Source organism: Anoplophora glabripennis, unplaced genomic scaffold (assembly GCF_000390285.2).
Source record: "Anoplophora glabripennis isolate ALB-LARVAE unplaced genomic scaffold, Agla_2.0 scaffold39, whole genome shotgun sequence".
Taxonomy (NCBI): domain Eukaryota; kingdom Metazoa; phylum Arthropoda; class Insecta; order Coleoptera; family Cerambycidae; genus Anoplophora; species Anoplophora glabripennis.
Genome location: NW_019416254.1, coordinates 1,142,724 through 1,170,077, shown reverse-complemented (window position 1 = coordinate 1,170,077; position 27,354 = coordinate 1,142,724). Strand labels below are relative to the sequence as shown.

General features: G+C 32.5%; 1 protein-coding gene across 1 annotated transcript; it reads right to left on the bottom strand.

Annotated features, from left to right (window-relative positions):
- Window positions 1–1,029: 1,029 nt before the first annotated feature.
- Window positions 1,030–26,282, bottom strand: LOC108915733 (DNA excision repair protein ERCC-6-like). The gene is made up of 13 exons (XM_018721857.1): window positions 26,065–26,282; window positions 25,511–26,015; window positions 21,253–21,520; window positions 19,439–19,591; window positions 19,250–19,377; window positions 17,775–18,130; window positions 17,357–17,530; window positions 15,765–15,920; window positions 15,449–15,694; window positions 7,127–7,330; window positions 6,912–7,073; window positions 6,057–6,852; window positions 1,030–1,255 (listed from the first exon to the last, which is right to left on the bottom strand). Exons 1-13 carry the CDS (start codon window positions 26,086–26,088, stop codon window positions 1,110–1,112), a joined length of 3,318 nt encoding a protein of 1,105 aa, XP_018577373.1. The 5' UTR covers window positions 26,089–26,282; the 3' UTR covers window positions 1,030–1,109.
- Window positions 26,283–27,354: the final 1,072 nt, after the last annotated feature.

Genomic DNA, 27,354 nt, shown 5'->3' with positions numbered 1-27,354 from the left:
CTTATACAAGCCATTGACTACGTTCCTGACGTGACAGACACATAGAGACAACCTAGACACTTACTTATTGACCTGGGATGACTACCCTAACCTGCTCGCCTTCCCATACTAATCTTGTATGTTTCAGAAACAGCCAGGAGCAAGAACCAAAGAAGTAACAAATTACATTCCCTAGCTACAAGCTATTCCCAAAAACCCACTCCTCACGACGACTACCTCTCGGGGGGCTAAACAAGCCGGCGAAGAAAGAAAAATAAATACACGAAGAGTGCCAGAAGAGGCTCTCCTGCTGGCGAGGGTCAGCCAGGGCAAGAGAAGGTCCCGCAAAGAGCCTACACTGGCCATGCTTGTGGTCGGGGTAGATGATGGACGGGGCCCACCTTCACGAGGCTGTCCAGGCCTACAGAGATAAAGCAGGAAAATAAGGGATAGTCCCCCTGGGTCGCAAATTATCGAGGCCACACTTAACACCAAAAATAACGGAACAGGCGCATATACTCATCGTCAAGAATTAACAGGTCTTCAAACAGGTAAGTAGCTGTATGTTGTCGTTAAGATTTGTCATAATTTTGTTTAAAATGTTTTGGCCGTCATGAGTTTTCATTTTCAGGAGATAGTCATTATACCTTATATGGTAAAAATTTTAAAAATTTATTTCTGAAAAAATCTTAATAAATCATGGAAACCGTCTCCTATTAGTATACATCAGGGTGAATTAGTTATTTGAGGTCTTCAAGAAAATGTTTATATGAGCATAGTTAAGCTATTATTAGTTTTCACGTATTTAGTGTTTTTATTTTAAAGAAAAATAAAAATTACTTCAATAACCTTGTGTCACAAAAGCATTCTGCTTTTGTATGAACTTTATTGGTAAAAACTTAAAATCTGAGAATAAAAGAAATGACATTGTGTAAATTTAGGTCTCGTTAAGAGGATTAAACTCTTTTGGATGATTTTAAAAAGTTAATTTCTGCTCTTCAGTATTTCTTTATTTACGAAAGGACACCTAGTTATATAATTAAATTACTATTATAGAAAAACAATATTTATTAGAAAAATATACAAATAACAATACTGCAACCAAAAATTATTTACTCCAAAGAAAGGGATTACCATCTCCAATTATCAAGTCTAGATTTTCTAAGTGCTGCAAGTGACTTTTCAGCCCTCATTCGTGCTTCAGTATGTACTTTTAAACTATTTCTTTGAGATCCACTTTGTACTACTGAATCGTGTTGCAATGCAGCAGAAACACCTACAAATATAGATAAATATAGTGTTCCCGTTTTATAAGGCGATTAGTATATCCTGGGAAATGTGTTTTTCTTGAAGATTTTGAAAACAGTCATATTTTCTATGATTGTCATTCATTACAGGAAAGAACTTTTTTTATACATTGACTTTTGTTGATATCTTTACAGGTTACAATCACTCACACACTCCAAAAACATATGTGTATGAGATGTATTCAAACTTTTTTTAAAATTAAAACTAACATTATTTTGCAAAATCAAATTTATGTGACAATTATTTTTACAAAGACCCATTTACGTTGTCATAACTTTGAACCATCTGTACAATAACTTTAGATACAATCTATTTGTAGAGTTTGAAAGACGGATAGTAACTAGGAATATATGTAGTTACAATTCAGAATCAGAGCAGTCAAATTTTAGTTGCTCCGAAACACATCCGGCCAGTTTTTCAGATGGCAGTTCCGATTCTGAAAATATTTTTGTAGCAAAGCTTTTGGTAGAATTACCATTGAAGAAGCTAATAGAAAAGAATGGAAACGTTTAGAAGGATTGGATGCGACCAATCTTCAGAGGACATTGCCGAATGACCCAAGAAGATCACCCTTATCTGAGAAGTTCGAACCAAGAACTGAAGTGAACATCAGGATAAGCCTAGAGATTCCGATAGGGGTCCAGCCCCACAGTATCTAGCCCAAGAACAATACGAGCAAGTTAGATTCCTAGTTAAAACTATGTAAGTCTGTAACTGGCAATGACCCAACTTAAGTGAGAACATTACAATACATAAATATATTTTTTTATACTCTTCTTTAAAAAATTATTATTTTACTTGTTTTGCCAAAAAATATTCATGTTTAATAATTTTTCTTAAAAAATAACAATTTCCAAGGCATATCAATCAACCTGTACAGTCCATTAAAATAATAATATGTAAAAGATAAATGAAGTTTAAATATTTCTTATTAAATAAACAAAGAATATTCATATTTTAGAAATTGTAACTTCTTCAGAATTGCAAATGTTAATTAAACCTACTGATTTTTAATTTTTTAAGGGAGCTTATTTTTTTTAAAATTGCATTAGTAATTATTTTTATCTGAAATAATAATAACATGACAATCAGTACTGAAGTATTTAATCATAAAAAATATAAATTGTTCATAAAAAGATAGGTACCTAAACAAATAAAATACATATAGCTAGAACTGTTATTCTTGTTCTTTACAGAAATAGGTATAAGACATTTTCATAGGTGTTGAATAAGATCATTAGACTTCAGTTAAAAAAAAACTGCATATATGTTTTTTAGAAATTGAGGAAAAAATCATATGAGGTTCAGGATTTGAAATTTTGATTTTTAAATAAATAATAATAAATATTGAAACTTCATTTGTTTTATTTTTATGTTAATGGTTTGAGATTTGCATATCGTCGTACAGTGTGAAAAATCTCATATGTGTAAAATACCATTTTTTACAGGAGGGCCTAAAAAACAGCTATTTGGAGACGAATTTAATTCTTTTGCTATGAGAATGATTATAATTAACAAATAGGAAGTTTTATTAAACGATAAACGGAATGAAAACCAACCAATTGCATCTATAAACTAAGCGCCACATAAGAGGTTTTCCATGCTCAACGATGAGATATTATACACCTATAAACCAGAATGTGTTATATGTATTAGGACTGTGAATTAATTTTGAGGGATTTACAAAAAATGGAACACTTCTGTAACTATATTTATGTCAAGGTTCTGTCATTAGGCTTTACTTTTTATTATGTGTCATTTTACTGATGTGTGAACAATATATTTTTTATCAGCTCCGAAGATGTCGAATAATGAACCAACAAATCACCATTTGCAGGAAGTTTTACTTTTCTGTTGAAACTCATAGAGTACTATTGGTAACTTATAGTGAACATACTCCATCGATAAAAAAAGTGTGATTATTGCTTTCGACATTTTAGAAGTGATGATTTCGATACAATTAACAAGGTCAACCGAAAAAGTTCGAAGATGAGGAATTGGTAGCATTACTCAACCAAGATTCATATCAAACGCAAGATGAACTTGCTTACTTGTTGAATGTTGGTCGATGAACAGTTTCCAAACATTTAATTGTACTAGGTATGATTCAAAAGCAAGAAAATTGGGTAAACAAACTCAAGCCGAGACATGTTAAACGGCAATTTTTCACATGTGAATAATTGCTTCATGTCAAAAAAGAAAGGGTTTTTTGCATCGTATGCTCTGTATTTGGTGGGACCAGCTTGGTGTTGTGTACTGCTTCAACCGAATGAAATCACCACTGGTGAATGCTACCAAACACAATTGATGCGTTTGAGCTGTGCATTGAATGAAAGACGGGAGCAATTTGAGCAAAGACAAGAGAAACTAATTTTTCAACATGACGTGTTGCTCGTGATGTCAAAAAATACTTGGAAACGCAGACTTAGGATGTTTTACCCCACCTGCCATATTCACCAAGTATTGCTCCATTCGATAACTACTTACTGTTCCAATCCATGGAACACGGTCTGGCTAAGCAGCACTTCTAATCCTACGAAGATACAAAAAATTTGGTCGATTGGTGTATAGCATTAAAAGATGAGTTGTTCTTTCGACGCGTAGATAGGAAAAAGTAGTGGCTAGCGATGGATAATACTTTGAAAAATAATAATATACACAATTTTTTACAGTAAAGCCTTGAATTTACAAAAAAATCCCTCAAAATTAATTCACAATCCTAGTAGAAAGAAAACATGGTTTAAAGTTTATTATGGAATAAGCTTATACAGGGCTTTAAATGGGGGTCAGATTTTTAGGGGTAACAGTACATGTTCCCCTGAATACGAATTTGAAATTCTTTTTTTTTTAATCAAATAAATAGTCAAGTTATAATTATTTTTCTTAAATTACACTTTAATAATCATGCATTGTAACAAAATTGTTGGCAACCTACAATGCATGCGAAGGGAGATGTGTGGGTCAACAGTAACATAGTGACGGTGGGGTCAGTTGTTGCACCGCGATTAGATATAGTACATCTAACTGTGAATTTAAATGTTTTTCATCACTGGAAGCCATCAACAGGGTGTGTGGTGCAGTACTATCCTCTAGACAGGTGTGTTATCTAATTAGCGACCATTATTAGGAAACAATGACGAAGGTGGTATATTAAGTGTCTGTAAGAACTGAGAGACCCACAAAGTATAGTTAGCCATTTTATTTCTTGTTCAGTGGCGACCGTTAGAAGTTATATTGAAACAGAAAACGATTTATTAAATTCCCAACGAGTTCCGTATCCTGAGGTCCACATAGTTAAATGTAGCAGGTTACACATTTAAATGATCATGCGAGCTTTGAACGGCAATAAACTAACAAATGGGAACAAATTCAGAGAAGCGCTATAAAAATGTGAGTAAACAGACTATTTATTTTTATGTATTTCATTTATCATTATTGATTAGACTCAACAAAAGTAACAAATGCCAAAGAGCATTACGTCACGGTGAGTGGTATGCAAATTTGTTTTTTAATAACCTTTTAAATATACAGGGTGTAACTAAATAAGTGTAAAACATTTAAGGGGGTGATTCCTCATCGAAAAAAAGATAGGATCTTTCATATAAAGAAACGTTGCAAATCAGTGGATAGGTCGAGGAGGACCACAGAATTGGCCCGCTCGATCCCCGGATCTCAATCCTCTTGATTTCTCTACTTGGGGCCATTTGCAGCATTTGGTTTATCGTACTCCTGTTCGCGATGTAGAGGACTTAAGAAACCGCATTATCGATGCGTGCAGGGTAATTAGAGAGACTCCAGGAATATTTGAGCGAATACGTGGCTCAATGCGCCGACGTCTAGACGCATGCGTAATGTCTGAAGGTAGACATATTGAACATTTACTATGATTTCTACATGTTGTATGTTTTGTTATTATTAAATTAGTTTTGATTATTCCCCTTTAATCATTTAATGCAGGTAGTAACTACAAAATAACAGTAAATCCAGTCCGCATTTATGACGATGTATCTCTGTAGTTGTTCGTAAAATAATTTTTTACTGCGAACTGGTTTAATTTGGGCAAAAAATTCAAGAGACATTTTTTTTTAGAATGAAACAGGCTATCGGAAATAATTTTTTAAATGGTAAAAAAATAATAAGACAAAAAATTACGTTGGAAATAAATTTTAGGGGTTGCGTTTTCCACCCCTTACAACCATGGGGTAAACCAAATAAATTACTGGCTAAGTGTCTTTTTGGTAGTAGAAAATGTCAGGTTAATTTCAATATTGTAACTTGTTTAGTGCTTGTGAAAAAAATTGTTAAACAAATTTTATGTACCCCCTTTAAGGGGCTGTATCTTAACAAGGGATGCTCCAATGAAGTTTCTTTATATGAAAGATCCTATCTTTTTTTCGATGAGGAATCACCCCCTAAATGTTTTACACTTATTTAGTTACACCCTGTATATGAGATTTAACAATGTAGACCCATTCCCAATTGTGCATGTGATGCGCCTAAAGTGTGCCGTTTTTTAAGGTTACACTACCATATCTAGCGGTGGGATACGAAAAATACTATAAAAAGGTTTAAAAAAATTTTAGTTTTCACAATGGAATTTGAAAAAATGAACTACCAATACGTGTTTCTAAAGGTCAAAGGAAGCCTCTGTATAAATATGACCCCCACTCAAAATTATACCCTGTATAGATTTTTGTCGTTTATTAGCAATTAATAAAAAAATAAACAAAAGTTTAAATATCTTAATATATAAAATTTTAAATAGGTACCTTTTTTAGAAAATAATTTTCCTAGAATGAAGTCATCTTGAGATTCCTTAGATTGGGATTTCTGTTTTTTGTTTTTAATTTTTTTTATTTCACTTTTCACTAAACCCTCAACTTCCTCTCCTTCTATAGTGCCAGAGGTATCCACAACAGATTTTTTATTATGATTGCTCTTTTTATATTTTTTCCTCTTTCTCTCATGATTAAAGTGTTTATGACTAGAATCACTTACTGCACTTCTATTTTCAGCTATTGTATCAGTACTATTATTGTTGTCACTAAAATCTGTTTCCTTTGCGTCTGTGTTGTTGTGAATTTTAACAATTTTGTTTTGTATATCTTTGACTTTCTTTACTATAACTTCGGGATCCTTTACTTTACCCGAGACCAGAACATGATGTAACTTCGCAGTTTTTTCAGAATATTCAAGGGCATTTGAAAAACTAACGTTGGTTTCACAATCATCAACCCTGTTAGTTGCATCATCTTCTCTTCGCTTTGCTTTTTCCTTATTATAAAGTAGTAGTTCTTGAGCTGTTAACTTTTTAAGTTCCTGTTTTTCTTTTAATTTTTCTTGTCTTTCGAGTTCTAATTCAAACTGAAAAGAAGTTATAGGTGCAGAAGACTTTTCATCTTTCTTTGAGAGAGTTTTTGCTATTTGCTGTGCTAAATTCTTCATGGCTTGAATTTTATCTTCTGTAAACTCCACTGTTGGCAAATTGTCATGGGAGGTGGTAACAGTTGATTTTTTCCTTTTTTTATTTTTTTCCTTTTGCTTAATGTTTTCCTGAATCCTTACCTAAATAAATGAACTTATAATTAGATACAAAACAAAATTAAAACCAAAAAATATCTTACTCTTGATTCATGAAATATATTGGTTGTCTCTGGATTTGCATCGGTCGATTCCTGTAGTGAAAATAAATCGTGCAAATCAGAAGTTTTAAAAAATTTATTGGTCGTCGGATCAAGTAAAACCTTATTGCTCAGCAACTGCTTCCATACTTGTCTTTGATACATCTACAATGAAGGAAAATATTATTCAAGAATAATTCTAATGAATTCAAACATACCTTTTCCTCGATAGTACCTGCTGAAAGAAGTCTATATATTGTAACCTGTCTTTCCTGGCCAATCCTCCAAGCTCTTTCTCTAGCTTGTGTATCTGTAGCCGGGTTCCAATCAGGATCATAAATAATAACTCGATCTGCTCCTGTTAAATTTATACCCAAACCTCCAACTCTAGTGGTTAGTAAAAAGACATCATAACTTGAGTCCTTGAAAATATTATATACCTATATTTTCTCGTTTAAGAAAACTTTAAAATGCTGGCATTGATATTACTGTTCAAAAATATAATTTCAAGATATTGATAAAGAATACATGTATTTATAGTGTTTCAAAAAAAGGTTAATTGTCAACATCGTTATTAATAATATAAGGTTATCAATGTTCGACTCCTCTGCTGATTAATGTTCTAAACAAAAAAAACATGGAACATTATTTTTTATGACATACATACTTATAAAAAATAGTTTTTCTACAAACGTCAAAAAATGACAAGGTTTGCGTATTGACAACAATATGCGAAGTGACACTTTTTTTCGGATTCTTACGTTACCATGACACCGTGCGTGAAATACTTCGCGCACTAGGGTGCGAAGTAAATTTTTTAATATCTACGTTTTCCTTAGCATTAAGTGTTGATTTTAGCATAGAATATACTGCCCATAATGTGGAAGGTTTCACCTTCTTGGATCTTTCTGCAAAATATGCTAACAGCACATTTTCGGATGCTTTTCTTGCTTTATTTGTTTCACACCACTCCTTAAATTGCCGATATGCATTTTCATATTGGCGCTTCGATTTTTCCGGTAAAAGATTTTAAGTTACCAAATTGGCCGCATCTGCCAAATTAGGTGGGGTACTACTTAGTTCATCGTCACTAGCAATTTCCATTATTTTAAATAATATCTGGCACTTAAAAATTGAAGACGCGAGCACAAACGTCACTTTAAAATAATTATTATTGTTGTCAACAACAGCCACTTTGTTTCCATAGTAACAGTGAAAATTTGATTAGGAAAGACATTTTAAGCCAGCTCAACACTATTTTCTATAATAAATTAGGCATTTTACTTATTTATAATATTTTTAAGAGATAGATTTTGACGTTTGTAGAAAAAATATTGTTTGCATCTCGTGCGCGAACTACTTTGGTGGTATCGAATATTTTTTTAACTCGGCTTCGCCTCGTTAAAAAATTCAATTCTCGATCACCAAAGTAGCATTTCGCGCACTAGATACAAAAATAACTATTTTTTAATAAAACAAGTGTATTATGTCATATTCGAATAGGTTTTTTTTTGAGGATATTTTTTGATGACTTAATCTCTAACGGTAAGGATTTTCATTGTAGACCATAGTTCATCTCATGCATTAACCCATTAGCGCCTAAAGGTATCATATGGTGCCAATAAACGTCAAGATAAAAAGTGGGGTTTGAGAGCGATTTTTTGCTAGCTTACGTCAATCTGCTTATTTGCACGTCTTCAGTATGATTTATGAAGCCCTTAGGAGAGTTTATGCAGCGCTTTGTTTACATTTCACATTTTTTAGTATCGAGTGAAAAACTTGTTTGTATGAGTTTGTTGAAAACATGGACATCAACATCATGTAAGTATAATAATTATTAGATATTTTAATCTATACTAGTTGCTTTTAGTGTTTTATTATACTATTATATCTAAAAACATATTCCTATTCCAAAATAATTTAACTGATTATTTGTTTATGTATAACATTGATGTTCCCATATGGGCCCGTTAGGCAGTAGCTCAGTTGAACTAATATCTTTAGCTGTAAATTTTCTTTTAGTGGAATTACCTTTCAGGAAGCGTTGGATATTGCTCATGATAATGAAAATGTTTATGATATATATATATTGAGCCCCCAGAGAGCAATCTAACTGCTAGGCAACTTTCCCCTACAGCAGCAATTGTTTATTATTATAACGACAGATTAGGAACTGATTATGATAATATGGAGTTGTTGGAGTCAGTTGAAGTGACATGTGCTTTAGAGCCGAGCGCTTGTACCTGTACGTCCACTTTAGTATTGACTGCAAAACCTGTCACAACCGATTTTATCAAAGGAGACTTGCAAGAGGCATACCGTGAATTTCCCAACATAAGATCATTCAAATTACAACACAATGATTTTCGAGTCAGTAACGATATAAGGTATGATGACATGCATCATTATGTAACCACTACTCCTGAAGGTAAAAGAAGACGATGTGGTGGTGAAAACTGTAGCAGCCGAGGCTGCAAATGTAATATTGGCTTATGTGTTGACTGTTTTCGAAAGTTTCATACTGAGTAACAATATTTACTCATTATTTTAAGGTTTCGTTAAAAGAACAAGTTGCTTTTTACTTTTTTCATTGTTGCTCATTTCTAGTGATGTTGTGCCTAAAGGTCCCATATGGGAACACCTTGTTTTTCGGTTAATTTAGAGAAAAAATATTTTAAGTTGACTAAATATGTTAAATAAAAATGTTTACTACTTATTTGTATTACAAATTTGCATAATTTTTTGATTTTTTTTTATCGGCGTTAATAGGTTAATCATTACATTTAAACAAATTGTCTCCTTCAAGTATATGTAAAAATTCATAAATATTAATCGCTTTTCTTGATTTACACTATGATGGAGCAGTAATAAAATGTCATGTTTGTGAAACAATTTTGTTTAGCGGAGGTTAATATTACTGTAAAAAACATCAAAATCAAATGCTTAGAAAAAATGGGCTCTTTCATCTGGCTTATTTTACTGTACGATATAATTTTTATAACCAATGAGTGAAATATTTCAATGTATGTGACTAATAATGAATAATTTCAATGATTTTGGTGGAAATACAGGATACTTAAATAATCATACTCTGAAACCATTAATATTATACACAAATATTGACAAGTATATGTTACAATTAACTATTAATAAAAAAAAAGTTTGAAAAATTATTAATAATAACTAAACAAACAATGTTCTAGTCTATTCGACAAGTAAAGTGAGGAGAAGAATATCAGAAATTTGCATTTCAATTCACTTTATTTCTAGATTATATGATATAAATTCAATCACACTTTTGCCCCCACTAAAGTCACACTAGTGCGAATTCACACTGATTGAATTTTTCAAACTCTCTAGTTTGGCTTACAATAACAGACTGAGGCAAGCTGTGGTAAAGCTCGATTATTTGGGCTATAGAAGGGACTCGTGGTGGGGAATCATCAGCTGCTACCTGAGAAATACCAGCTGATCAAAAAAAACGGTGGTGCGAATTCGCACTAGTGTAACCTTTGAGGGTTCAGTATGTTATATTTATTTGTTATTTTATATCATTCAGAATATTTTATCTTTTTGGTATTAATAAATATGGTGCTGCTTTAATTTGAAACACTCTGTATATATAAAGTGCTAAACAAATGAAAGAATAAACACATGGGATAAAGGTTTAGATTCTGTTGGGGTTCCTCTACAAACACGTGAAATAGAAGTCTAGACAGGATCAATAAAATAAAAAAGATAATTTTTGTTGTCAACAATTTTGACTCCATATAACTTTTCATAATGCAATAAAATTAAACTAAATAAGCTGCATTAAAAATTAGTTAAAAATTATACCGGAGAACAGTGTGAAAACAAACTTACATTACTATTATAGTTTTTTTTTTCTTCTTTCAATTAGAATATATAAGAAAGGATAGAAACAGTTCTGATCTTTTGAGTTAGGTACACATGAACTACTGCGGAATTGCTGGATCGCAAAGGTTTACACGCTTGAACCAATCTTGCAGTCTTTCATGACTCTTGTACATATAACTATCCGATTCATGATGACCAATTACAAAATCATCCATACATGTTTAACTTTACCCTGAACATAAATATATTTATTAAAACAAGAGAAAAGATATCAATTTATTGGAAAGTCTGGGATCATGTAAGAAAAGTGTAGATCTACGGATAAATCCCTAGCGTTAAAAATACTGCTCATGTGTCAAAACATATTTGTTGTTAAACATACAAATTTGTGATGGGTACTATTGATTGGATTGCGCTATCGAATAATTAGCAAATGGAATAAATTTATTGGAATAAATTAAATTGCCATGAATTGGTATAGTTGTTACGATGTCAAATGGAACCTGTAAATCTTAAAGCACAGAACCGTATGCACGTCTCCTGAAATTTCTTCCTATGCTTTGACCATGATGTGTTTCATAATTTACAGTAGAATAACAATTTGGCGAGTATTGGTAAACTAGTTCGCCTGATGTAGAACTGACGGCGGCGTCATCAAAGCAAACCTGTATTGGTACACTAGGTCATAAATAATTTTTTTATATGCTACATGGGTTCATCTAGCTTTGCCGCTTTGCCAGTGCAGTGCAGAGCATTGCTTGGGGGGATATTTTATTGGTATAATACGTATTATTATTTTTTTTTTGATATTATTACTTGTTCATATCGTAACCAGTAAAGGGTAAGTTATTAAAATAAATGTTATTATGTAATTATCTATTAATTTAGCATAGTTCTCTGGAGACTCTTTGAAGCGGGGGATAACAAAATAACTCGGGAAAATCCCCAAATAGTGGAACCGGTTTTTGTCGAAAGTATCAAAACAAACTCAGAGTTTAAAAACAAAGATTTACACGTAAAAAGTCAATGTATTATATTGAATATATATGAATGTTTGAAAATTGAAAATAGTGAACAATGTGATAAAAAGTTAGGAAATGGATTAACGAATTAACTAAGATATCAAAAACGACAATTTATCCCTTAATTAAAGAAGGTACAAAGAGGAAACGGAAAAATACAAAATTAAAGAAAATTGACGATTTTACCAGATGTAATGTGGGGCACAAATTATAATATGCATAAAGAAAATAAAGTTCCTACTTTAAACATGATTCGAAATAAATTAAGTGATTATCCTGATTATAATTATAAATCTTTAGATATTTTACGACATGTTTTATTACAATGCGATTTTAAACATAAAAAAACTTGATAATCGTATGGTAATTTGCCACGACCTTACCCAAGGTCGCACCTTGACCGATGTCTAAACAGTAGAGTGTAAGATTTTCTACCTCAGCTATATGTAGACGGTAGGTTGTTTGGCCAACCCAATGGAGATGGGGGGGTTGATTGAATTAGGAAGTAGTATTCTACTAACTAGTTAACTAGGTTGTTATGGGCGCCAGACAAATTTTCCACCACCAAATCACCAACTATAATTTCTACTACTTGATCAAGAAAACTTGTCAAACAAGATCAAATAACACACTCAATGATAACATCATTTATTAATCTGCACTCTATTTAAGATTAGATCATAAGAAAATAGAAAATATAGATTGTTACTGCTGCCGTTAATATAAATAATTCGCAATAAATAATAATATAAATAAGGGAAAAAAATTAAGGGCGTAAGGTTATAGATGGGATTAAGCGAATAAAAAAAACAATATGTCGTCAAGCGTCGCGTGAGCTCAGGCGCAGCACCGGCTTCGTATAAGCCCCGATAATACAAGATAAATTCTTGCAAAAAAAATAAAATTATTATTGCAACACCTTAATTTTCCTTTGGTCCACCTCGTGAGGATCTAATTATGACTAAAAACCGCGAATCATGTAGTAGCTTGAACAAAGGAATAATTACCAGTATGGCAGTAGTGAACAATTTATATATCTTTAGACAACAAGAAAGAAATTAAATGCTCTATATGAAAAATACTGATGGAATATCAATCAGAACATGTAAGTTCACAACTCCCACTTCTAAGTTTAGACGTAAACTTAATAATATAAAAACAAAACCCTAATGAATATTACCTTTGCCCACTTAACCTATTGTTAATTACTTCTATTTATAAAATAAATCTTAATAATAATACTATACTAATTATTAACGTGTGTAGGAACAGCAGGAGAAAAAAAATAACTATTTTATCACTTGCGTGCGTCCCCGTGGATGACACATCTGCAGATCCAGAGATCTTTCAAAAGGTTTACTTCACCAGACTAGAGATCTTTCATAAGGTTTACTTCGCCGGACTAGCCCAACATAAGAACCCTAAATCAAAATTGAGTGATATAAGTGATCACTATATTACTTTGAGAAAAAAAACGAATTAAATGCAGTAAAATGTGTACCTACCGAACCATTTGAACAGTTAAAACAATTACTTGTTAATATGCTTGAACATTGAATTTTTTTTGAGAAAAGGACAAAAGTCAGTTCGGCAGATTGGCGATTAGGTTCCACAAAAATTACTCAACATGCGACGGTCCACAATCAACATAAGGCGTTTGAAAAACAAATATTCCTCAAGAACTGATTTTCAAAAATCACAAAAGTTTTCTCAACACTACGACACACCCAATCCACACAGCCAGGTACCGGAAGTAATAAAGTGTAAAATTTGCGCGGATTCCCTCCTGAGTTTAAGCTAACAAAAAAACTATCCCTGACCCCTATTGGTTGGAGTCTGACCACTTAAAACTAAGTAAACTATAGTAAACAATTATTAACCCTAAAATAAAATCTAATATGATTTATAACACACTGATTAAGTTCCCTGAACATAAATAAGTAGCTAAATATATCATTCCCACGTATATTTATTAGAAATACCTTGATGTAGAAAAGTGGTAACATGGAAGATTCAGCGCACAATCGGGCAACAACGCACCACGCAGAATCAGCACTGAATTCGGCAGGTAGGTAGGTGGAGTTTCAGCGGGAAGACAAAGGACGAAAAGAAACGAAATGGTCAAATGTCAACACAAATTCCCATCCTTAGGAAATAATCCACAAAATGCCAATCGTTCATCTACGAATCTACAAAAATATGGTAAGTACCAAACAAATGACTTAATGTTCTTAACTAACTTTGTCTATCCTGAGTATAGTCTATCGATAATCTACTAAGTATTAGTTGCTTGTTTACATTTTAGGTTATCAGTATGATTGAATGTTTATTTCTATTCTAGGAGCTAGGCATGCACTTGGGTGGTTCTAATACGATTTCTCTCTAGGATCTCACGGCTGGCGACAGTTGTGGATGAATAAACATTATTTACTAGACCTGGATACGAATGCATTAAGGTAACGATAATAATTGTTTTGGTGGCTAAAAATTTAGACCTTGAATAATATATAGGCAATACACAATACACAACCTTGTAATTAAGGTGACAGGACCCACAACGATTCCTGTTAAATAACCTGCATTTGAAATGAATTACAAAGAGAAAATATAATGTAATACCCCATTAATAAAGAATAAATGCAATGTGATACTTATATATTTACTTTTATTGCGGTTAACGTAAATTGCCTGTTACAAATTATATGGTAATATAGCTCGGAATATAGTAGATCTAGACGAGACAGGGCTAAATTTTTCTGGACGTCTATGGATTCCGTAGAATTTATGAGTTAACCCTTTCGCTGCGCAATACGTCTGAACGTAGCTACCTGGCCGTGCGCGAAAGTTTATTGCGTGCGAATATATACGTCTGGAGCAGTTACACCACTTATAATTTTACATTATGTTGTGTTAAATTACGATTTACGATAAATTTTACGATTTTATTTTGAATAAAATACAGTATATGTACTAAATAGAAACTGAAAGAAACATGAACAATCTTGGTATTATTACCAGTACCTCTTTCCATAAAAATATTTGTCACAATCGGTATAAGCTCGCCCGCAAAAATTCGCCTTACCAATTGCAATAACCGAGTCACTAATGCGCATGGTTGCGAATATATATGGTTTGAGCAGCCTGATCCAATTTAACTATTCATGCGAATTAATCCGTCTGGAGCAGTTTGAGCCCTATAAATTTTTAGCAAATATATACGTCTGGAGCAGTGAAAGGGTTAAATGTTTTTATGCAGTTTTAATTGAAATCGTAACAACTATACCGCACAACAGTTTCAGCAAGTAACTGTTGTTCATAATACTCCTCTACTAATTAGTAAGTGTCCGTGCCTATCAACAAACTAGAAATTTATTAAGATTACTATTTTTTTTTAGAATATCTTTTAAACTATCAAATAATTCAAATAGTACTAGTTTGGTACTATATTCCAATAGTTTTTACTTGATAGTGCTCATCGCTAAAAAAATTACTAAATCATTCGTTGATTGTTTCACCTAAGGCATTCTGACGAGTATCAGTTCGAAACAGGTCTATGACTGGTGTCTCTCCTGATGAATGATCTCAGCTATACATTAGATTTGTAGTATAAGTTCCATAATATCATGAATTAAAAAATTGTTAATATTTTTACTAAATTACCTGATTGAACCTATCGATTAGTGGCTGCCTACTTGATATAGAAGTCGAACCATCCATCTTCAAATACTTATATCCCTGCTGCTCTAAAAAATCTTGAAAAATAGATATCATCGATCGCCCTTGACTAAAAAGCAATACTCTATGATGTTGCTTTTTCCAGATTTTTAACAAAGCTGACACTACTACCATCTTCCCAGATCTCTTGTAATAACCAAACCTGTCTTCAAATGGTGTAGATTCATCATCCTGAAAATTATAAAAACTAATGTTTAAAAAAAAGTAGTCCAATATACACACTTAATCAGTAGGTACTTACTTTATCATGACGGTCATCGACTTCACTTAAATATATGTCAGGATGGTTACAAATTTTTCTCAATGTGGTAATTGCAACTAAAACATTTGCTTTTATATGATTGTCAGAATACCAATTTTTAGCACCTCTTCCCAAAATCATATTTACATGTTCACTCTACAAACATTATATTTAGAACTATTAAGTACATAACCATATTGCTTTGTCTTTTTTAAGGAATTATATTGATTAACAATGCACATGAAAGGGATTTGTAAAACGTAAAACAACTAAGAGATATTTCTAACTGGTCTTTACTAATTAAAGGATTTATGGTATACTTGAACTAAGTCTATTTTGAGTGCACACTCAACTAACATATCATATCTTTATAAAGATTCTAAGAACAATCTTATAGCAAATATTATCAGTGTAGATTATAACTAGCTTTCCGCAATATACCTGCGGCCACTACAAGAATTCAGTACAAATTTACGAGGCAAGATTGTTAAAAAATTCTCACTGGTTCCTTTAAATCCATTAGAAATGGGAATGTAAAAAACAGTGGGCAAAAAAGTTAGTTTTTATCTTGTCATTCTAGGGTAGCATTTTTCCTGTATAAACGAAGGTTTGTATACAGGGTGTCTTTAAATGAAGTAGCAAAAATGGTACCAGTGAATGAAGAGCCACAAATAAGGGGATTGAAGTAAAAATACCTTATATGAAAGTTGCACCCCTGAGGCGATATACCCTCTTAAAGGAGGTAAATTTCTTGAAAAGAGAAACATAATTTCCCTCTTCCATTTTTCTCTCCGGGCTTTCGTTTTCGAGATACACGGTGTCAAAACTTTTTTTTAGATTTTTGCCAATATCTCAGGAACCGTTTGAACTACAGGACTGAGCTTTTGTACATACATTACCACTATTAATAGCTACTTGTTGCAAATGTTGTTAAATTTCGTTAAAATTGTTAATTATTACTACCTATCTTTTGAATCACAAAAGATTTTCGAAACGTTAGTAAAATGTTTGTTTTTGTTCATAAAGTCATTTTTCTTGAAAACGGTCGACATTAGAGCAATGAACCAAGAGAACTCTTTTTGTGTAAAATTCATTGGCGCTTCAGAATTTGCTGCCACATGTCAATTTTTCCAGTGGCGTAAAAGTTAGGGGGGAAAAACCCTGAAGAGACCTTAAAATCTCCACCACTGTCATGTTCAATGAATTCGAGAAGGGTGCGAAAAAGTAGCTATCAATAGTGGTAATGCGTGTACAAAAACTCAGTCCTGTAGTTCGAACGGTTCCTAAGATATTGGCAAAAAATTTTAAAAAAATGAAAATTTTGACACCGTGTATCTCGAAAACGAAAACCCGGAGAGAAAAATGGAAGAGGAAAAGAATGTTTCTTTTTTCAAGATGAATTTACAGTTTTCCGTTGCGACACTTATTTAGGAACACCCTGTATAATACCACATATTTCATTTATAAAAGATTTATAACCGGATCTAAAACCCATTACAAAGAGCTTTTATTAAATTATTTTATAATTTAATTATTACAATATTCTTACAACATAAATACCATTTTGGAGTGATTTTCTATTTAATACATACCATTAAATATCCTTTATATAAATCTCGTTGTTCATGTGTTAAAGAACAAAATAATACTTGTTCGCTTTTATGGGGTAGGGAAATATCGTGCTGAACTTCATTTTTGGATCTTCTTAATAAATAAGGAGCAATTACATTTTTTAAAGTTGTCGCAACTGAGAGAGCAGTTGCCTCCTGAAAATTAATAAATATTAAGTTTTTGATTATAAATCTCTCCCAAGTAATTTTCTACAGATTTTTAGGACTTATCATATTTAATCACCACTATCATATTCAAGTATATTGTTAGTCAGTATTTTATTTAGATATTTAAAAAAAAAAATCAAATAAAAAATATATTATTTAAGATGAAAGAGTAGGCACAGGTTTTTAAAATCATTCCAAACATATTTTCAAATTATTATCAAAATTACCTTACCTGCATTGGTGTGGAATTTGTAAAACCTCCATGTAAAATGGGATTAGCAAAATGTTCCTGAAATGTTGCTAAGTTGCCTAGCATACCTGGATTCGTAAAATCAAACAAACTCCAAAGTTCTGTTAAGTTATTCTGCATAGGACTACCCGTCAATAAGATTCTGTGAGGTGTTCTGATCTGTTTTACAGCAATGGATACTTTAGCAGTGGGATTACGAATTTTGTGTCCTTCATCCAATACTACATAATGCCAGTTGTGTTCTAATAGATTGCCTTTGTATTTGAGAATTCCAAGATATGTCGTAATAATTACACCACTGTATTTGTTCATTTCTTTGATTAGGTTTGCTTTATTTCCTGGAAATACAAACAAATGATTTTAACATAAGTTACGTCGCTAAATACTAGAGATATACATAAACATAGAAAAAGATCCTTATGGCATCTGTTCACAGTGGGCCATGCATCACAATTGGTCAATGGGGGTCATTGCTACTGCTATCAGCCACATACTGGCTTACAATTTATATTTCATGACACAGTACTAACATTTTTTTTTATGTATCATTAGATATGTAGGACAGGCCAGAGGGCAGCACGATCAACACCATCAGTGTGTTGGAGTGCTTCGATCGCAATGCCCCTCTGGATCCTGACGGACCAAAAACGTCAAAATTTGTGGGCAAAAGTCAGCCCATACTTTGACTTATCTAATAACATAGCCTATAAAATCAATGTGCATAGTATCGTAAATCACAAACATAAAAGCCATTGCGGCTTCTGCTGTTTGCTTGATAAGTACATTTTTTATTTAAATTAAAAAAAAACTATTTAAAAAAATGGTAAGAAAGGTTTTAGGATAAAATAATGGGCCTTTAAATATAAAATAATGGTCCAGTATGTGGACGCGTAAAGCCGTAGTCAACCATATGCTTTTAAATGATAGCTGACAGACTTCAAGCCCTTTTCTGGTAGCATGTCACTTATAAAACCAATAAATATTCACTCAAAATCCCCAATTGGCCAATAAATTAGAATAAGTTCTATCAGTTGCAGTTTCGTGTCCAATTAATTGAAACTAGATTTAGAAGATTTACCATATTTTGTATATTATATTACATGTATAATAGCCAATTTTTGATCAATTTATTGGTTTAAAAATCGAAAAGTATGAAACAACTGTTGCTAATTAAAAACAAACACAACAATGACATAGCAGTTTCTGCTGTCTCGGCAGTTGTAATGACTATCGGATCGGCAATTGTTTACTAAGACAAAACATTACATTAGGGTGTTTTGCCTAAACATCAGTGCTGACCACTATGTATCGATACATGATGTGATGTTGTAGACCCGAGGGAGGCAGATCCTAAAATAATATAATATTTCGGATATTTTTTGTTTTATCCTTTGTAGGACAATAATTACTTTCTTAATTTGTTTAATAGAAATTTAAAAATATATATATTTAGCAACCTTGATAACTTCCAGATTGGTGAAGAACAGCAACACGAAACTCTGGTGCCCATTTATGGAAGTGTTGAACCCACTGATGAATAACAGTAGCGGGGCATACAATTAAAGAAGGACCGAGTCCTTTAAATCTAGAAATATATAATCATTAAAAACTCATTTTAAAAAATAGGTTTTAGAGTTAGTATTTACCTTGCATGACAAGATAGAATTTTGCTATACTCTAAGGCATTAAAAAATACTATTACTTGAACCGTTTTTCCTAAACCCATTTCATCCCCTAACAAACCACCAGAAGTATTTTGGTGAATTTTCCACAACCATTTAACACCATCATGCTGGTAGCTATAAATTAATTTAACATTACTCAAGCACTGAAGTTTTACCTCCATTGTATAATCATCAAATGAAAAACAAATTGTGATGTTCTATTATTGGATATACAGGGTGTTAAAAAAAGAGTGTAAAATATTTTAGGAGGTAATAGTATGAACCAAAATAAGCAGAAAAGTCTTAATAAACATGGGTCCGCAAAGTAACGGTTGCGGAGATATGGACCACTATTCGTTTTTCAAACATTTTATTTTATTAGGAATATACCGATAAAGGAAGCTTTTAACAAACAAAAAACAAAGTTACAGAAGATGTTCAAAGTGCCCTCCGTCCATTTCCAAGCAGGCACGACATCTTCGTCTCAACGATATTCGAACTCTTTCGAAAACACCCTCCTTGGTTTGGATTTCTTGACACTTTTGATTAATCCGTAGCTGCAGCTCTTCCAGGCTATTTACAGGAGTACCATACACTAATGTCTTCAAATATCCCCAAACAAAGAAATCTAGAGGGTTCAGATCAGGCGATCTTGGAGGCCATAAAACAGGTCCGGCCCTTCCTACCCATCTATGTGGAAAAGTTTGGTGTAAATGCTCTCTAACGGCCATGGAAAAATGAGCTGGAGCACCATCATGCTGGAACCACATTTGTTGCCTCTGATTCAAAGGAATGTCTTCCAAAACCTCATACAGTGTGTTCTGCAGAAAGTTGAGGTAAGCAGCGCCTGTTAATCGGTTTGGTAAAACAACAGGACCTAGAAACCTGTCACCTACAATACCCATCCAAATGTTTAATGAAAAACGTGCCTGATGTCCAGATTCTATTAGAGCATGAGGATTTTTGTCGGCCCAAATATGCGTATTGTGAAAATTAAACACTCCATTTCTTGTGAACCCGGCCTCATCAGTAAAAAGAATGTTTGCAAGAAAACGAGGGTCTTCAGCATCATGACGTAGAAACCAGCGGTAAAAAACCAAACGTGCTTGATGATCATTTATTGGATTTAAGGCCTGTACTCGTTGCACATGGTATGGATAAAGCAGTTGCTCGTGAAGGAATCTCCAAACAAGAGGACCACTAATTCCTACCTCGGCTGATATTCTCCGCACACTCGTACCTGGATTCTGCTCTACCAGTGCTAGAATTTCTTCTTCTGCTCTAGGAGTGGATACCGACTTTGGTCTTCCGGATAAATGGCACTGTTTGCTCAAGGAACCGGTATCACGCAATCTTTGGTGAATTCTTCCAAACATGCGTTGTGAAGGAATCTGGCGATTTGGATAAGCGTCAACATAAAGACGTCGCGCTTCGGTGGCGTTCCCATTAGCACGACCATAATTACATGAAATGCATGTCTGTTAATTCTGTTAGAGTAACCAGCCATAGCGAAAGAAACCTTGTGCACTGAGAACAACTGTCAAATACGTACTGTTTATTTCACTAAACATCAACCAACTATTATAAGAAAATACACAACGTTTTTGCAAAATAAAAAAAGGGGCTAAAAAACATAAAACATTCCATATCTCCGCAACCATTACTTTGCGGACCCATGTTTATTGAGACTTTTCTGCTTATTTTGGTTCATACTATTACCTCCTTAAATATTTTACACTATTTTTTTAACACCCTGTATAAAAATGGGACTACCTATATAAAAGTGAAATACCTACCTATACAAATTTTGCCAAATTTTGATTGGAACTTTTAAGCCACCTTTGAGTAAATGATATTCAGAGTCTTCTTCTACATTATCGTTAAGCGCTTTTAAAGACAATTCTTCTTCTAGCTGCTTATAATATAAATCTAATCTTGACTGGTAACAATGAGGCAAACCATCATCTATTACTTTATCTATATGTTCCGTTTTTCCTTTTCTTTTTCTTTTTGTTGATTTCACTTGAACTTCATCCTCCTGTTTATACCCTTCATAGTCACTATCTATAATAATCAAATCTACTATAATCCAATATTACATAAATAATGAATAATGAATAATGTAATTAAGATAGATACCCAAGAACAATATTTCCTCAAGTTTTCTTTCTATAATAATACATATTTTTCAAATAATTACATAAAAATGATAATAATTATATAATTCATTTAATTAATAATAAATCTAACTAGTGTAAACCGTGAATTCAATAGGGGCTCTTCCCACTTTTTTCAACAGTTATTTAACACGTATTTTGTAATTTTTTAATTTTCAATCATTTTGTGCAAAATATATGAAGTAGTTGTATAGTATATGAAGTATAGTATAGTATAGTATAGTTGAAGTTTCTGAAATTCTGATATAAAGGTATTTAAACTTACAATTTGTAATTACATATTTGTGTTCGTATTTATTTGTGGTTAAATTCCGTGAATTGTAGATTTACTTCTAATTGTAAGTGAGAAGCAAATACTATTGGTCATTCTTGACACAGCCGTCTATATTGCAGTGGAAGACGCCACAGAAATCAATGAAACTTCCTAATTTTATGTTCACGAATAGTTAAGAATATGTGAGCAATATCTCGGATTTATACATATCGACGCTTTAGTACGAAAACATTATATCTCAGATTTCAGTTGGAAAACATGTTATCTCAAATTTCAGTTGGAAAACAGGCTATCTCAAATTAAGTTTGGAAAACATGCTAACTCAGATCTTTAAGTAAAAACATGCTATCTCAGTATGGCTAGAAATTTAAGTTGGCACTTTGAATTATTGAAACCGTGCATTTATATAAACTTATATAATATATTTTTTTTAAAGTAGGGAATGTTTATGTTCAGGTACACTGTTTATTTTATTTTTTTTATTCGACATTTTTCCATTAATTTTGTTAAGTTACTGTTATAAACGACAAAATTGTTAATTAAAAAAATAGAATAATATGCAGTATGCTGCAACACGTACATTACTCGACATTTTTTGAAATAACAAATTATAAAAAAAGTTGTTATTACTAAAAATTATTCGATTTTTTTCATACAAGTTTGCTCTGATATAAAAATTAATAGCGCACTCTTACCTGATTTATAGTCACTACTCTTACTTTTGTTAATAGAGTTAACATAATAACCAGAATATAAATATAATGTATAAAGTTAAATGATATGTATACATAATATCTCGATGCGACGGACGCATATTATTTGCAGGTGCATATTTCCGCGGTTTCCCAGGCACACATGTTTATCATCAGCAGATCATAAAGTACCGGTAATAAAAGTGTCGCATACCTGCATTTCATTTCCAAAGTCTATGCAAGGACGCGATACCTTGTTTTTATTGAGGTGCAGTAAGAACGATTCGGACCCGGAGTTTGGGGCCTAGCCTGGTCCACTATATAATTCTTTTTATTGTAGTCTCAGGCATACAAAATTATTTTCAGAATAAATTGTGCATCCCAGATTTTGTGAAAAAGAAAAATAAGTGTATCAAGAGTAGCGACTATAAATCAGATAAGAGTACGCTATTAATTTTGATATCAAAGCAAACTTGTATGAAAAAAATCGAATAATTTTTTGTAATAACAAACATTTTTATACAGGGTGTCCCGTAAGTCATGGATCAAACTGCTCTGGGTGATAGAGTGTCGCAAATGGCGTCCTCTATCACCCAGAGCAGTTTGATCCATGACTTACGGGACACCCTGTATATTAAGGTATATACTATTTATTTTATAATTTGTTATTTCAAAAAATGTCGAGTAATGTACATGTTGCAGCATACTGCATATTATTATATTTTTTTAATTAACAATTTTGTTGTTTATAACAGTAATAACAAAATTAATTGAAAAATGTTGAATAAAAAAAATAAAATAAACAGTGTACCTGAACAAAAACATTCCTTACTTTTTTTAAAATATATAAGTTTATTATAAATGCACAGTCATTGAATGTGCCAACTTAAATTTCTAGTCACACTGAGATAGCATATTTTTACCTAAAGATACGAGTTAGCATGTTTTTCAACTGAAATTTGAGATAGCATGTTTTCCAACCGAAATCTAAGATAGCATGTTTTCGTACTAAAGCGTCGATATACATATATAACATGACAAGTTTCTATAAAAATTTTCCCTAGAGAGCCCTCCTACGGAGATACAAGCCCTTAAAGGATGCCCCTGAAAATCGATTTTTCAAATACTTTGTGTAATTTAATTAATTTTAGGAAAAAACAAATGTAAATAATAATGGCATTTTTTTAGATAGGCACAGAAAGAATGCAAATTTCGTCGGTTTATTTCTCTTTACGGATGTAATAAAAATCATATTAAAAACAGTTCATTTTATCAATATCAACTAAGAATGCCTTTTTTTAGTTTAAGGTTCAAGCTATCTAAAAAATAATATTTTTGTGCTTTAATCATAAAGGGTGTAAAAAATTGACATTATTGTGCTACAGCTGGTCCATCTCTAACAAACCAAATAAGCCTAATTGTTGTCATGGGTCAATTCTTAAGAAATTTTCTTTGGAGTCTTCTTTGATGTCCATCGTATAAAAAAATAATTAAATTACACAAAATATTGTTATTAAAAAAAATCGGTTTTCAGGGTCATCCTTTAGGGGCCTGTATCTCCGTAGGGAGGCCCTCTAGGGATAATTTTTATAGGGACTTGTCCCTTGTATACATCCGAGAGATTGCCCACATATTCTGGGACACCCTATATAGGCCAGAGATAACTTTAATAGAATAACTTTTATGATATAGGTCTTATTTATACATTATATTAAATAAAAAACTAGCCTGATTTAACATAATGCAATGTTAACATATATCTACATAAAGATAGGTAAGATTAAATGAGTAAGTTTTTTCTTCATCAAGAATCAAGAAAAACACTATAATGTAGGGAGCCTCGAAGAAAAGTAGATTCAGTGCCTCTAAACATTATTAGAAAACAACTCTATTGCTGATGTTAAAGCATATTTTACATTTAATTAGGAAAATAATATGTATAAGTATTTAAATTACTGGTCATACTGTTTTTTATTACACAGAAAATAAGTTGGTATACCTGACAAATAAATAAATTCCAAGCGTCTAATACTGCCTATCATCAAAAATAACAAAACACGTATTGCTTTGTGATATGTTGCAATATTGCATAGTATATAATATAAGATAATAATAAGGTTGGGCTATAGCTCTTGGGTACCTGGCATATCTCCGTCAAAAATGAATATAAAAATCTGAAAATTTAAGGGTGTACTCTAGATGGGAAGACCTAAGAGCGCACGTAATTTCAACTCACCCCTTCCACCCTAGGGGGTGCAGAGGGGGTGAGGGCTGTTTTTTTTTTGGACGTACCCTATTTATTTTGCGATTTTCGGATTTTACACGTAAAACTACCTCCGGAAATGCGTTGTTGCCGAATTCGCACAAAAACCAAAATCCACCTCATATGGACTTTGTCCATATGAGGTGGATTGTTTTTTCGATGACTATAGTTCTTGGGTACCTGGGCATATCTCCGTCAAAAATGAATATAAAAATCTGAAATTTGAGGGGTGTACTATAGGCGGGGAGACCTAAGAGCGAACGTTATTTCAACTCACCCCTTCCACCCTAGGAGGTGCAGAGGGGTGGTTTTTAGACGTAGCCGCAAGAACGCGTTTCCGGGTGTAGTTTTACGCGTAGAATCCGAAAATCGCAAAATAAATAAGGTGCGTCCAAAAAAAAACACCCCTCACCCCCTCTGCACCCCCTAGGGTGGAAGGGGTGAGTTGAAATTACGTGCGCTCTTAGGTCTCCCCATCTAGAGTACACTCTTAAAATTTCAGATTTTTATATTCATTTTTGACGGATATGCCAGGTACCAAAGAGCTATAGCCCAACTTTATTTAGCTACTCGTTAAACATTATCAATATATATAGTAAAACGTAAGAAATGATTTAGATTTAGCAAATACATAAAAAAAAATCTAACCAAGTTCACTACCAGAGGGAACATATTCACTCCCAGAATTTCCATTTGAATCTTCTTCGATATCTCTATTGACACTAGAAATATTTTGTTCTGTCAGATCACTTTGTTGTTTATCATATAAATGCATGTGAATACTGTCCAATTTATGAGGATTATATTTTCTTTTTTTAATTTGCTTGGAATGAACATTTTTCTTACTTTTCTTTGATATTTTCTCACCAAGGTCTTTGCTGTATTCACTTGTACCCAAAGACTTTCTGTATTCTTGTCTTTTTTTTAATTCCTGTTGTCTTTTAATATATGTTACAATGTCTAAATTTGTTTCTTTTGTTTCTTTATTATTATTTTCAATTTCCACTATTTCACCATCTTCTAAAGATTCTAGATGTTTTTTTTTATCCTCTGTAAATGTCTCTAATTCTTTTAATGCCTGTTTCTCTAATACCTCTTGATTTGTACTCCACACATTAATGCCTTCAGATAATTTTAATTCATTTAAATCATTCTGAAATGAAAGAGAGAATAAAGTTTTATTTTTTAAACTGCAATTTTACCTCTATTATTAAGTTATCGACCATTTTATTATCTTTTATTATACAAAAAATATAATTTGTATGTGTAGTGACAACTTCGGGTGTCGATCACTGGTACTTAGTGCTAAAGAAAGCAAAGATGATGTAGAATGTAATGTGATGATACTAAAAAGTATTGTAATGCAAACTGCAAATAACGCAAATAACACGCACAAATTGCTTACAAAATCTAAAGACAATTAAATTTAACCTACAAAACTAATATTTTAGAGAAATTATTGGTATCGGCTGTGCTGCAATAAATCTGCCATCTAACGTAAAACATTATAACTTATAAATAAAAGCAATAGTTACAGACATGGAGACTACACTACTGTGCAACACTCCATGCAAACAAATATATTACCAAACTAGAGGGCGCTAATGTCCCTTTAGTGATGTGTAAACATTTTTAAATAAATAATGTAAGCTACTTTGAATTAGATAAATAAATCAATAAATAATGAAAATATGTCGGTGTACATCTTAGATTAAATTGTATACTATATTAGATCTATGGTGTACAAAGTACACTAGCGACCCTAGCGGTAATAGCTATAAGTAATTTCTACTATTAAGGCTTGTTTACACGGACAGTAGGTAAGTGGTAACTAAATTTTAAGTTAGTGCATTTTTCTGCAAGTGTTGTTCGCACTGGTAAGTTCTAAGTTTAGTCGTTGGTAAGTTCTAGTGCAGTTTATATATTTGCAAACTTGACGAGGTGTACGTGAGGCAACAATTTGTAGAAGAATTTAATGGTATGCTACGGAATATCCTGTGGAAGTGTATCAGCAGGAGGGAAAAGTTCGGAGCAAGTCGTCAACTTGCACGAAAAAATAGAATAAATTCTATTCCAGTGTACTAAATTTTTACTTGCTCCATAACTTGTTACTTACCACATATGCGCTGTTCAAATAGGTTCAAGTGACTTAAAATTTAGTTAAAATTTAGTTGACTGTTCCCGTGTAAACAAGCCATTGACGGATATGACGGAGTTGACGGATATCGTTTTTAATTTATGGTAAAGCAAGACAACATTTGTATTATGGTGAAGCATTTGTGTTATAGTGAAACAAGACAGCATTTGTGTTAGTTCGTGGAAACTGAGTAAGACGGACCCAAATGTGTTTACACGTTGCACGGTGGATAAAATTTTGAACAATTGTTGTTGTAACATTGGGTATGTCAAATGATTTTATTATTTAATGTTATTGTTATTATTAATTTTATTAATTAATAATAACAATAAAGGCAAAATCAGTTGATTTTGCC

Coding starts and splice junctions, on each gene's coding strand:
- LOC108915733 (XM_018721857.1), bottom strand. CDS start 26,088: ATGGTCGATAACTTAATAATAGAG. Junction 17,531..17,774: donor CAAATTCCACACCAATGCAG/GTAAGGTAATTT, acceptor ATTAATTTTCAG/GAGGCAACTGCTCTCTCAGT. Junction 15,921..17,356: donor TATATAAAGGATATTTAATG/GTATGTATTAAA, acceptor TAATGTTTGTAG/AGTGAACATGTAAATATGAT.